This window comes from Zeus faber (genome assembly GCF_960531495.2).
Source record: "Zeus faber genome assembly, chromosome: 1".
NCBI lineage: Eukaryota > Metazoa > Chordata > Actinopteri > Zeiformes > Zeidae > Zeus > Zeus faber.
The window spans coordinates 36,528,972-36,543,099 of NC_137193.1; the positions used below are offsets into that span (position 1 = coordinate 36,528,972).

The 14,128-nt window shown below is 40.9% G+C and overlaps 2 protein-coding genes across 2 annotated transcripts; one reads left to right on the forward strand and one right to left on the reverse strand.

The window, feature by feature from the left end:
• Positions 1–367: 367 nt before the first annotated feature.
• On the reverse strand, positions 368–5,697 carry lsm4 (LSM4 homolog, U6 small nuclear RNA and mRNA degradation associated). The gene is made up of 5 exons (XM_080003344.1): positions 5,621–5,697; positions 5,039–5,080; positions 4,653–4,751; positions 2,337–2,520; positions 368–902 (listed from the first exon to the last, which is right to left on the reverse strand). Exons 1-5 carry the CDS (start codon positions 5,621–5,623, stop codon positions 799–801), a joined length of 432 nt encoding a protein of 143 aa, XP_079859470.1. The 5' UTR covers positions 5,624–5,697; the 3' UTR covers positions 368–798.
• A 789-nt stretch (positions 5,698–6,486) lies between these two features.
• On the forward strand, positions 6,487–11,960 carry LOC307239670 (pyroglutamyl-peptidase 1-like). The gene is made up of 5 exons (XM_080013182.1): positions 6,487–6,591; positions 7,461–7,513; positions 8,687–8,803; positions 9,342–9,574; positions 9,654–11,960. Exons 1-5 carry the CDS (start codon positions 6,558–6,560, stop codon positions 9,844–9,846), a joined length of 630 nt encoding a protein of 209 aa, XP_079869308.1. The 5' UTR covers positions 6,487–6,557; the 3' UTR covers positions 9,847–11,960.
• The last annotated feature ends 2,168 nt before the right edge of the window (positions 11,961–14,128 follow it).

Below are 14,128 nucleotides of genomic sequence, written 5' to 3' on the forward strand. Positions count from 1 at the left end.
ATATGATCAGTGGAAATCGGGCGAATCGTAAATAATCTTAACAAGGAACCGGTCATATTATACCACAAACTACTGAACCCAGAATAGATGAGCTGATCCAGGGTCAGAGAGGTCATGTTCAGTCACCTGATGGGTAAATTGGTGGTCGACATATCAACATGTATGGGCTTCGAATCACATATAACCTATTGAGGATTATTGTGCAAAAACTATTCTCCCAGTATGTCTGACGTCACTGTGATAAATCCACAGGCACATCAAGTGCAGAACATGATGGTTTGGGGGTTCTTTGTGAATCGGAATAGTTCGGTTTAAATTCAAATTGATTCAACATAACAATCCTCTAAAAAACGCACAAAGCAGTAAGTTTTTAACAAAAACATTTTTATTCTCCGGACATCTTGTAAATTACAATATTGTCTTTTCTTACAAAAATAAAAAGAAACCCACTCAATGTTTGACATTTCAGAAAAAAGAGAATAAGAGGGGGAACGATTCAAAACGACAAAAAAGAAAAACCAAACTTGCTCATTTGCACAAACGGATCCAAGTTCCAAAACAAACAAAAAAACAGTTTTAAAAAAATTGCCATGTATGCAGATTTTCAGCATGGCATTGTTCCAATGTGTTGACGGTTGTTTTTCACAGCGGAACAAGAAACTGAACATGGAAGTGAATTACATCAAGTGCAGGTCACATGCACTTCATCTCCAGCATGAATTAGCAGCAAACCCATGATGACATTTCAAAAACCCAGCTTCTGACTGGTTCTGCTGGCAGAGGGGAGGAGCCACAGACTTAGTGCTGGTTCTTCATCCCTTGAGGTTTTCCAGGTTTCTTGTCCTGCTGAGGCTGACCACGGCCGGCGCCAGGCATCCCTCTGCCCCGCCCCCCAAATAAACCTGCAGGGGTAGAGAGACAGACATCCAAAGTCGTCAGATCCTCAGTCTGGATTCGTAGATCGCCCAGGATGAGTGAATAATTTGGTCGGTCAGTTGTCAATTTTAGTTGTTCAATCGGGCGAGTGACATTTTTTTTCTTTTTTTAATAATTATCAATCCTTCACCTCTCCTTATTAGTCATCCTTAGAACTCGCACTGGAGAACGACCCCAGTGACAGACACTCGGCAGTCAGAAGATTCAAGTCACAATTCTGTTTCTCTGGGGCATCGTTTTGGAGCCTGATATCTAAACCAGGCGGGGCCTTGTCTTCATCCAAAACCATCAATGAAACTGACTACTTATTGATTTGCTTTTTGAACGGATTTACTTTTGTTCAGAAAACCCAAAACCCAATTATCCGGAGATTACCCGGAGGAGCTGTATGTGTGAAGGCAAATGTCATTCGGACCGGGCATTATCTGGACTTTACGCAGCCAGCACCCTACGGCACCCAAATAATGTCCAATTGAGCGGTAGGTGTGAACAGAGCAGGTGACTGTCCAGAGCATTCACAGCGAGTGAGTGGGCGAGTTGCGTGTCAGTGACGTCGATATCATGTGCCAGTTATTTACCTTCGTGCACACGTCCTGCCTCCTCCATGCTCTATCCAGGCTCGGCCCTTCGTCTAAACCAAATTGAGTATTTCCAGTAGGTGTAAACGTGGCTTACACGGACAATCTCTGGTTGTGTGCTACATGTGTGAAGGGGCAACTCGGGGCAACGTCCAGACCTGATTATCCATACATTGTCCGGAGTTCATGTATGAAAGCAGCTATAGACTGTTACTGAAATGTGACCAATAAGTTCATATTTGTCTGGTAAAAGAACTCATTTTCGGACACCAGACCGAGTTTTACGACAGTTGTGTAAAAGTGCCAGTGCATTCAGAAACTGTGGCTGCGCAAATAAAAAGGTCACATAATGCTGCTTTAAGGGGAAGGACCGAGTCAAACTATTGCAGCTTTAGTGACAAACCTTCCGTCTGTAAAGTCAAAGTTCTGCTTCCAAGAGGAGGAGGAGGAGGAAACCAAAAGATAACCGTTTGAATGGAAAAGATGTGTCTGTTTGATGCTTTCAGTTTTAACTTCCTTTTCATTTAAGAATATTTCATCCATGTGTCTTCATCTTTTTCCCTTTAACTTTAATTACGACTAATACTATTTAATAAGATATTTTCATTCAAATGCATTTCTGTTAATAGAATTGTTTTCCCTTCGATATTCATAAATGTAAGTCTGTGAAGCAAATTGCATGGCATTATTTTTTCATACCATTTGGCTTTTTTTTTTTTTTTTTTAAATGCACATTTTGCAACTGTGTATTTTCTTGAGCAACATACTTCAGGATAAATAAAGTTTCATGTTATCTGCCATCAAGTTAACAGCGACTCTCACCTCTGCCACCGCCCACGCCGCGCCCCTTGCCCTGCATCTTGTTCTGCTGCATGCCGCCCCGGCCGCGTCCCTTGGACACCACTTCCTCCTTCACCATGTCAATGATCTCGTCGGGGATGCGCAGGTACTTGATGGTGCTGCCCCGGATGTAGCACTCCGGCATCCTCCAGAACTTGTCTCCATCCTGCACAGCAGAGAAGGTTGCAGTCACTGATCCCCCTCCATAGACATCACAATATATGGGATTTTCAGAGTACTGGTACTTCTCACTTAACGACCCACCTGTTTCATGACCGTTTGGACTTACGACCAGCTCTCTGACCAGTCTGTAATGTGCGCTGCGTACAATACCGCGGCGTCTCAGGATCAAGCATCTCATTGTGCATCACCCTTTATATACTATATAAACTATATAACACTATATTATACTATATACACAGTATATAATATAGACACTGTATACATCTCATCTCCGTTCTCAGTCTCGTTCCAGCAGTCTGTCAGTATTCACTACACTAGCGTTCGCAATCGCCACAGCCCCTCACCGTGAAACAACACGGGTCTTCGCTTATCGACCAATTCACTTAACGACCTGGTCCTAGGAACGGAACTCGGTCGATAAGTGAGGAGTACCTGTATTCCTGATGAAGGCCACACTGAAAAACCAGCCTGGAAAAACTCTTCATTATACATTGTATATCCTACTATTTATTACTATATGATCTTTAGCACGTTTGGCATTAGACCGAACTTTTCAGCCTTCAGCAACTACGATGAGATGAGATAGCAGAAAAGCAGGTAGATTCTCGAGATTATGGGACATTAACTGTACAGTAGTTGTTGTATATGACTAACTTTTCGCATGAATTCTTTTTGGTCATTTTATTAGGGGTCCAGCACTGAGGGTATTGCTCTGATTTATTATTTTAATCTCCTTGGACTTTTTCAGGGGCTAAAAGTATCTGGAACACGACAACCGCAGTACGCACAGACATGGTTGATGTCTCGTTAGAACCGGGACGTTTCAGACATCTTGTCATGCTAATTTGATTAATATCGATGCACATTTGGAGCAGAAATTAGTGAAAAACTGTTGTACTTTTACCAGACGTAGAAGAACATTATTTGAATTGTTTGAGGAATGGGGTGCTTTGTGACATCATCATCCAAACTGCAGTATAAGTCCAAGCTTCGTCTCTCAGAAGTCATTCACACCCAACCACTTACACCCTGTTTACTACATGGAGTTTTCTACACATAGATTGACAACTGGAGCCGAAACTGCGTTAAAAGGAAACTCGGAAAACAGTAATCAGTCACAGGATGCATTTTTTGCACCGCAGAAAGCCCTAAGAACCTTTGGAGGAATCATCCTTTTCTTTTGTGTCCGCACTGCATGATCCAGGAATGATCGTAATTGTTAAAACATTGTTCTTGAGGGACATTTAAACTTAACGACACAAGAGGAACATTCAGTGACCTAAGTGCACAGTGATTGTAAAAAACACATGATAAATAAGATACTTAATTTTAAGTAAACATGTCTTTATTTATACACAATTTATTTCCAAAACACCAACTCTATGTAAAAAAATAAAATAAAAAACAGCCTCCATCTGCCCCAACATCGTAGTGGACAAGACGCCACTTGTTTTAGAGAGAAGACCAAACAAATCTCAAAAAAACCTTGAAAAAGTTATGGAACTGGAAAAAAAAAAACAACTATGGAGGTGTTCAATGTTAACTCAGAATATTGTCACCTGTGCTGCATTTCACAGAGGCCGGAAAATTGTAATATGTCCCGATGTAATCGCGACTAAACTAGACCCCATGTATTGCTGCTTGCAGCAATTTCTTTATTTATTGTTTTTCCAGGAATTTTTTTTGGGATATATTGGGTTATCATTATGTGTTGTGCATATTGCCACATTTTTATTGTAACAGTTAACGGTTTGGTTTTATTGTATATTTATCTTTGTTATATTTTGTATTTTACCTGTTATTTTATTTGTTGTTTAATTATATTTCAATTTTTTCCCATTTAAATTTTCTATTGCTTTATTATTTTTGCCTAATTTGATGGGAGCTGCTGTGAGACCATTATTTCTCTCCGGGGACAAATAAAGTATCTATCCATTAAAGTTATTTCAAGGTCTTATTCCATTCTTAAATTTGCCTGTAAAGTGATGAGATTTTCTGGTGTGTCTTGAGGTTTACATGCCCTTGCCATAATATACAGAAACACTGAGATTCGAACTAGCAACCTTGTGGCCCTTTACAATTTGAGGAGTGGTGAAGGTGAGGGTGGATCGTTACCCTGGAGGTGCAGATGACTTCTCTCAGGTTGATGTTCATCCAGTTGTCGCAGCTCACCAAGTGACCGTTGTATGTCTCTCCATTCTTCAACTCCACCAGCTGAGACAACACGCAGTCAGAGAGAATTCATTGAAGGAAAAACTTGAAACTGGCCCTGCTTGCAAATTTGCAAACCATTTAGTATTAGAGTAATTAAGTACGTCTGAAACTACAGTATGCGTATAAGTGTGTCTGCAATAGGCATGCAACGGTACACTGTTATGTTATCGAACCATTCAGTATAAAGTCAAGGTGTACAGGTAGATCTTGACTTTGGTCCATGTTATTCTGGAACGCCGTGGTGGTGGATGGGTTTGGCGTTTTTTAAGGTCAGTGAATGTTCTTACCATTGGGTGGTTTTGGGCAGTCTTCAACAGAGACAGTGGCAGCTGAAATGTGATCAAGATAATTCATAAAATGCACATCGCGCAATAACTGCTGCAGCGGCAACTTATATCGAGACTTTCGACATTTGCTCCACCACATTTCTAAGTAAAAAGCTATACTTTTTATTCTAATACACTTCTACCACAACCGGAAGGAGAAACATCTGCAGAAGTACGGTTTAGTAGCACTTTCTGAAGTATATCGGTATATCGGCTTTATCAGGGCGCTGAACATGACAAGCACTTAATACTTTGAGTACATTTACGAGCAAATACATTTATACTCTTACTTCATCCCTTTTACTAGAGTCGGAGTATTTGTACTTTAACTCCAGTAAAAGCTCGAAGTTCCTTTTTCCACTATTGCCTATTCTGTTGGGTCGCACAGCTAGCTGAGCTAACGCTCGCTAGCTTTAGCTCACACCGCTAACGTTATAGCAGGAGCTAGCTGGCTGGCTGTTTAATCAAACATCTCTCACACGTGTAAAAAAACAACATATTTTTCATATTTGCTAGATTCAAAAAGCAAATCTAAATACCTACCATTGTTATAGTGCTTCTTTCACTGGTTAATATCTGACTCGTTTCCTCGCTGCCCGCTAAACGTCACACATGCGCCCGTGTGGACCAGCCAATCAAATGTCACACTTTTGATGACGTCATGCGGGCTCAGTCTGTCTGTCTGGGATTTTTTTTAATTGTTGTAGTACCGTAGTAGTAGTAGGAGTAGTAATAATAATAATGATAATAATAATTAAAAAAAAACTTGTATTTGTATATCACCTTTCATACACGATGTACAATTCAAAGTCTTTACATTATGGGAAGGCAATCAAATCGTGATAATAAAAAGCCAATAAGTAAAAGACAATGAAACAAGCACGAAGACAAGCAGATTAAAGAGAGAGGACAAAAAGTGGCAGTTGACAGGGAAACGATCCATACGAAATAGTTCAGGATGTGAATATAATAATCGGAGTTCGTTTAAAATGCTTTGTTGAAAGACGCATAAATATATTTTCTTCGTGGATCTCCCTTTTCGCATTAAACATCAACGGTTAATAAGTAACCGATACACGTACTCTGAGGAGTTTTTAAGAAGAATACTTGTGCTGCGACTTAAGTTTTTCCACGCGAGTAGTTTTACTTGTATTTTGAGTGCAATTCCAGTAATGTGGCAGTGCTTTCACCGAAGTACAAGTTTCCAGTACTCTTTCAAGCGCCGGAAAGAACGCCGGTGAATTGGGGCGTGGCTAAGAGAAAACGGAAACAAATCGTTCTTGTTGCCGGAAGTAACGTGGAGGAACGTGTCTCTGACGTCATCACGCCAGAGTCACGCAGAGCTCCTGAGGAAGGAGCAGAGCTGTAGAAGAGCGGTCAGCACAACAAAGTGGCCCCTGCTTTGTCACCAAATACAGCCTGAATCACACCCGGTTTATCAGCAAAAACAGCCTGAAAACCCCCTGAAGCATCGGAGGAGATGGACAACAACAAGCGGGCGGTGGTGGTGACAGGTCAGTGCTTTTGTCTCTTCGGGTGACAGAGGCGTCCGACTGTCGGAAAGTTTTGTAAAATGCACTTTAGGGAATGACAGCTGCACCAATGGCGTCATTTTGTGGCTCCTCGTCTGCGTCTCCTTTTCGAGCACTTGACAACGGGGCATGTTTCGTCGTCATGGTAGATTTAACAATCAGATGAATTCCATTTACATTATATACAATCGCAGCGTGGAATTAGGCGTCTAGGCCACATCAAGTTCTAGTGCAGTATTGTTTTTCATCACAAGAGGTTCCGAAAGATCCCTGGCAACTTGTTTTTGCAGGATCCACAGAGCTGTTGCAGTCTGCAGGTTTAGCACCATAATGTGTGGATAGTGTGGGAAGTCTGTGTCCAGAATAAAGGGGCGGCTGGCAGCTGCAGACCCCCCCTTCCAGACAGGCTGGTCCCTGGGTCCCCAGACCCCTAACACCCCCCCCACCCCCCCATCCCAATACGGACAGCCTGGTCCCTGGGTCCAGACCCCCCCAAGGGACTGCAGCCACCCATTGATTTGACAGGGTGTGGGGGTGATGGAGAATAATCAGTTACCCATCTGTATTTACACAAATGTAGAATAATATCTACAGTGAACTGCTCATGTGGTTTTATTTTACAAATCATGTCGAACAAAGTCTTGAGGTACAGTGCACAGTGAGAGAAAAACATAATTATACAAGTTATTCTCAAAGCGAAGATTGTGCATCATGATTGTTTATAAAAAAACAAACCATTTTTAAGGAATGTCTTATTTATTTGGTGAATTTCACAAGAGACTAATAAAGAGAAGTCACACCTTGGCACAGATGCACTCAGTCCCAGGTTCTAAACACATTCTGTTTTGTAGGTTTTGGGCCGTTTGGTGAGCACACGGTGAATGCTAGCTGGGTTGCAGTACAGGTATGGTCACTATTTATTTGTTAGTTCATTCAGATTTTCTAAGATAATCCATCTATGAAACAGTGATAACCTCACAATGTTTGCTGTATAACAGGATGCGTGACAGAACCCTATTAAATACAATTGTTACTGTTTATAACCGTCTCACCAAAAAGGAAAAGGAAATATTATATATATATATATGTATGTATAGAATATATATATAATATAATATGATTTTTCAAAGAAAATGTTAATTTGATGTGACATCCTAGTGTGTGTAACATCCATGTTATTCTCTGTAAAACCTTAACGTAATCACTAAGGACTCTCGCTCCTCCCCATTCTTGTTTGAACCTGGTGCAGTCAGTATTTGCAAATGGTGGACTGGTCACTTTTGGGGGTAGCACTTTGCGTTCTGCTGCAGGTCTGGGCGATGTGGGGCCTGAGCAGTGGCCGTGGTGAGCGGCCCCCGGTGGGGGCACAGGACAGGGGGACAATGGCTGTCAGGGTGTCTAGACGGACTTGATAAGGATATTAAAAGCAAACAAAAGGCTGCTTTTGTGGAGGGGTCATGGGGTCACAGTAGGGTCAAACAAGCCTCCTTTCAATATGTAGGGGGAGCTCTGCAGTCTCGGCCATTTGTAGTGTGTGTGTGTGTGTGGGGGGGGGGTTGTCTCAAATTGTCCTGCCGGTTATCGGTTCCTAGGAGCGCAGAATGCTCTGCAGCCAAGTTTAGCTGCTTAGTGTCAGTAATTGATGTTTTGACACGTATGTAAAATACAACACAAAATGACCTCATTCTAGCATTTTGGATCAATGTGGTTCCACTTATTGTGGGTCACACACGGGTACTTGTACTCATATGCTGTATGTACTTCAATGTACTGTCATATGTACTCAAATGTCCAGATACTAAAGTAACGTAATGTAGTCAGTGAGCTTGTGTTCTACTTTTTAAACTAGCTGATAGTTTCATGTTCTATCAAATTTGCTTAAACAAAGCAGTCAATATTCAACTAATCAATTACTGAACATAATAAAACAAAACAAAACAGGGTCTTCAAAATCCATGATCTCACTAAATGTAAATGTAAATGTAAATGTACTTGGACCAAATAAGTGGTTTTTGTGCATTCCTAGTTCAATCTGTCCCTAAAAGACAAAAGCAAACGTGTGTGGCTGTTGAGACAGGAGCTGAAGAAGCTGGGTCTGGGGGAGGAGGTTGACCTGCATGTCTACGAGGTTCCTGTGGAGTACCAGAAGGTCCAGAGCCTGGTCCCATCCCTGTGGAAGCAATACCACCCGCAGGTGAGCGCCCACAAAACCCTGGACCCAGAATTTTAACTTTAACTCAGTATTTGCAAAATCAAAAATTTTAATTGGTATTGCAAAAAATAATTTGGTGTTTGCTGAGAAGTTAAAGATCTCGTTTGGTCAGTGAATCATTAGTGGTCTTGAACTCCCAAATATCTGTTTTAAAGTCTGAGAATGCTGTTTAGTTTTTTAATCGATGTTGGCTTGATATTTGGGCTTTCATGTCAGCCCTACACGCTACAACTTTAATTTCCATCTTCAGGTCCACTGTAGTCTACACTTCACTACACTATTCAGTCTAATAACAGCAGAAATGTTGTTGAAAATTACATGTAAAGTTGAAAATCCAAAAATCAGAAGATAAACATGGGAGAAGGAGTTTTCCTGAGAAACAATGTTTCACCGATGAAGGAACCCGCCGTTGCAGCTGCAGTCATTTGCTGCAGGGGGCGCTGTGACCTGCGAAAAGCAACATAATCAGTTTCTTCACCGTCTAACTCTGCGTCTAACAGATAATTGTCGTGATCCTCAGCTGGTTGTGCATGTCGGAGTGTCGGGCATGGCGACCACCGTCACGCTGGAGAAATGCGGCCGTAACCACGGCTACAAGGGCCTGGACAACAGCCGCTTCTGCCCCGACTCTCAGTGTTGCATTGTGGGTGGACCTGACTGCATCGACTCCATCATCGACATGGAGTCAATCTGCAAGAGAGTGACGGCCTCAGCGCTTGGGGTGGGTGTGACTGTGTCCAAGGATGCTGGAAGGTAAATGTCTGTCTGTCTGTCTGTTCTCCCTATCTGTCCATCCCTCCCTCCATCCACCTCACTCTCTTCTCTCTGACAGATATCTTTGTGACTTCACCTACTACACCTCCCTCTACCTGAGTCGTGGTCGCTGTGCGTTCGTGCATGTTCCCCCGCTGGGGAAGCCGTACAGCGGGGCGGACCTGGGCCGTGCCCTGCAGGCCATCGTGCAGGAGATGCTTGAGCTGCTGGACCAGGAGGACGACAAGATCCACTGCACCCACAGACACTAGGTGACCTCCGACCTCCGGACGGAAACCAAACCTGTCTGCACTTCACCACCGGGACCGGCTGGTCAGATGGAGAGCCGGGTGGCGCACGGTGGGAGGAGGCGCTCGGATTGATTTCCTTTGGTGACTAGTTTGTTGTCGGTTCTGTAGAACTGTGCCTGGATCAGCTGTTTCCATCGCTTCTGGATCAGGTGGGAACTCCTGTGGAGGCCAGCAGCTGCTTTGGTTTCAGTTTCAGCACATTTTCCACATGTTTAGAAGTTCAGAAATGTAGCATGTCGACACTGTTTTGGCTACTTAAGATGTTCTTCAGTCGCACTCAGTGATTCACCCTCTTCACAGGGTGAGATGGGTCTGAATGGGACTTTGCCTCTTTTTCATCTCCCTGAAGGTCCTTCAGTTCACTGGGGCTTCATGTCTTGTCTTTATCTTCTTTTGTCAGATTCTGGGCGTGATCGCAGTCTGCAGGATGTCGCGTTGCTCACTGCAGTTAATGTTGAATTGTTTCTTCAGTCTTTTTGTTCTTTATAAGAAATTGTTTTGCCTTGGTTTACAAAGGTTCTTAAAATCAGGGAACGGGTTGGTTCCAGCTCCTTCTCCATCCGTTTCGCCCTCCAAGTCGCTTCCAAGGAGATCTGGCCTTGTGCGGTGCAAGGTTGTTTAAAATATCTCCCATCTGAAGTCCTTACAGTTTAATTCTAATACGGCTGCACAGTTAGTCCAAACCATGGCAAAAGTCCAATTGAGAAATGTACGACTTCCAGACCGGAGCAGGTTTCCTGAGCATAGATCCTTGAGATGTGACGTCATCACAAAAGGTTCCGGAGTGTCGTCGTCTTGATCTGGTTCATAATGATCCACACATTCTGAAAGGTGTTTTAATCCAAGATGAATTTGATCCATCTTGCAGTTTTAATAGTTAGTAAAATAGCCCAGTACCAGGTTACATCGCTGTCAAATCTTTGTCGTTCACTTTGTTCAGATCAGATCAGATGCAGCTGCTCATTTTTCAAAAAGTTTCATTTGAGGAAGTTGGCATTCACTTGGAATTTACCAGCACTTTGTGTTTTTATTCCTTTAATATACTTTACTTTTCTTTTCAGCCACTTTAACTGATATGGCTAAGCAGAACGCCTATTTGTATTTCCTCTGGAGTGTTTCCACAGTTGAATACTGTATAAATCTGAATAATGGTGTTTCTGTTTTATCTGAGTTTTGTTGGGATCACTGAACTTGACTTTTGTCTTTAAGTCTTTCTGTTTTTCAAATATTATTTTCAGGTTTTTTGTTTTTTTTTCACCTAGTCGCCTCTTTATTTTCCACCAAACTGGTGAGTCGAAACGGCCTTTAACCCCGTTTCCCTCCAGCCTTAACAGAACTATAACTGAGAAACGGGGTGGAGAAACTATTTTTTATACTAGAATTCTGTCAGTAGTTTCCTCAATATTTTTCTTTGGTTTTGACTTGACTAGAATAATTTCCATGATGTAAAGCTGCATCACTTTGTAGTGGAGTAAATGTGATTTATATGTGTTGTTGTTTTAATCCTCATTTACCTTTTTGGCTTTTGAATATATCCTGTATATTCTTATGGGACTTCCCTGCAACGCTGAGCTCGACACAAGTTAATTTCTCTGGGTTGTAAATGATGTTCCTCTGATCTGTGCCTGTCTCTCTCTCGAGATGTATTGAAGTGGGAGGTGAAGCACCGTGACTGAGATGCAACTATATCTGTGAAAAGCGATACAGCTCCCTCACTTTGTTTCTCTTTCCGAAATGGACGGCCTTTATCCTGCAAGTTTACATGTGAGGTCCCCGTTGCCCTGAGCCGTGCCTTGCTGTTGTCCTTTAAGTGTCAGAGAAAGCCCTTTACATAAATATATACCCAAATGTGTAACTACCTCTAAAATACTTATATCTCAATGTGTGCTGTGTTATGCTATGACATTATTCTGGCATTTGGGTTTCTGTTCAGAGAATATTCGCCAACACGTCTTGCCACTGGTCCTGAGTCCTCCCGTGAAGTCAGATCCAGTGAATTCAAACACGTAGATGTTTGAGAAGTAAACACTTTGAAATAAAGAAATGAAAAGCTTACAATAGGTGGATTTGTGTCTTAATACAAGTCTAATGATCATATTTATCAGGGGGAAAAGCATTTTATTCATTCTCAACATTCATTCTAAATATTCCTAGCACCCGGGTATAAAAGTCTTGCATAATATTGCTAACTATCACAGTATCCACGTTGTTCCATGTTCTGTGTAAACTTGTTGTTTCAGGATGATTGATGTTCACAGAAACACCACCTTTTATCGATTTCATTTGAAAACTTCTCGAAGTGTTTTATAAACTAGAATTTATGAACGAACTGAAAAGAGATCCGTTTTCCGTACTCGTTTTTTTTTTTTTGTTTGTTTGTTTTTGTTTTTAAGTCTTTGTTGAAGCCTTGTTCTACAATTCGGGGCGTGTCTTGGTCCTCCCGCCTCGTGTCGCTTGCTCTTACGTCACACCATGACGCGCTAATGCTACGTTCAAGTCATGTGGGAAACTACGGGTTGCATGACCTGTTCGCGCGTAATTTACAAGAGTTCACGCTGATATACCTCGACCGAACACGGTTTGCGCCAATAATGACAGCTATTTACGGAAACTTCGTTTATTATGATAATGATAAACAAAAGTTTCCTTGGACAAAGCCTCTTGAAGCTTCGGGGCTTTCGTTCGTTTTCTGCCGAAAAAAAGCCGAAACTTCAGGGCATTGAAAACGGAGGACACAGCTACCCCTGGTGGTCTGCAGGAGTTGTAGCAGCCACTTAACGCGCAGACTGCAGACTCAAGTTTTAATCTCATATGTGAACAATAAAAACGTTCATTTTGATATTCTGATCTCCGTGTTGTCATTAAAGTATTGCAATAAATGCATATATTATAATCAATGTTGACATGCTTAAATAAAATGTTGTCTGTATGTCTAATGAGTACTTGTTAAGTTATTTGTTTCATTGAAAGCGAACATATGAAGGCAGTTTAAGCCCTAATCAGCTGAAGCAGAGTAGTAGGCCCTTTAAACACTGGGTTTGTGAATCAACACTGTGGGGTCAATTTTGAAAAAAGTATTTCAGTCCTTCAATGGACCTCTCTACTCTTCTGCTATTCTAATTGAATATCCTACACTTGTATTTTACGCTTTTATACTTATAACCTACATGTGTAGGTTATAGGTTACAAGTATAAAAGTGTAAAATACAAGTTACTAATAATACAAGTATTTTCTTTTTCTGCCTGCTAGATATGTAGGCAAGGTTTTTAGTTGTATTTGCATGCTTTTGCTTATATATCTCTATTCTTCTGTTAATATCTCTAGTTTCCTGCCAAATCTCTATTTTTCTGTGAATATCTCTTGTTCTCTGTCGATATCGCTGTTCTTCAGTTAATATCTCTAGTTTTCTGGCTATATCTAGTTTTCAGCCCTTTATGTTTAGTGTAATATTAATATCTCTATTCTTCTGATAATATCTCTAGTTTTCTTTTAATACCTCTAGTTTTCTGCCTATATCGCTATTCTTCTGTTAGTATCTCTATTCTTCTGATAATATCTCTAGTTTTCTTTTAATATCTCTAGTTTTCGGCCTATATCGCTATTCTTCTGTTAGTATCTCTATTCTTCTGATATTATCTCTAGTCTTCTCCGGGGGGGTCATTAAAAAAAGTATTTCAGTCATTCAATAGACCTTTCCACTCTTCTGCTATTATAATTGAATAACCTACACTTGTAATTTACACTTATATACTAATAATTTACACATGTATTTTAATTTCCTGCCTGCGAGATATATAGGCAAGGTTTTTTTTTGTATTTGTATGCTCATGCTAATATATTGCTATTCTTCTATATCTCTAGTTTTCTGCCTATATCTCGTTTTAAGTTAATATCTCTAGTTTTCTCCCTATATCGCTATTCTTCTCTCATAATCTCTAGTTTTCTGCCTATATATCTAGTTTTCTGTTAATATCTCTAGTTTTCTCCCTATATCTCTCTATTCTTTTGTTATTATCTCTAGTTTTCTGCCTATATCTCTATTATTCTATTAATATCTCTAGTTTTCAGTTAATATCTCTAGTTTTCTGCCTATATCTCTATTCTTCTGTTAATATCTCTAGTTTTCTGTTAATGTCTAGTTTTCTACCTATATCTCTATTCATCTGTTAATATCTCTAGAATTCTGCCTATATCCCTATTCCTCTGTTAATATCTCTATTCTTCTGTTAATATCTCTAGTCT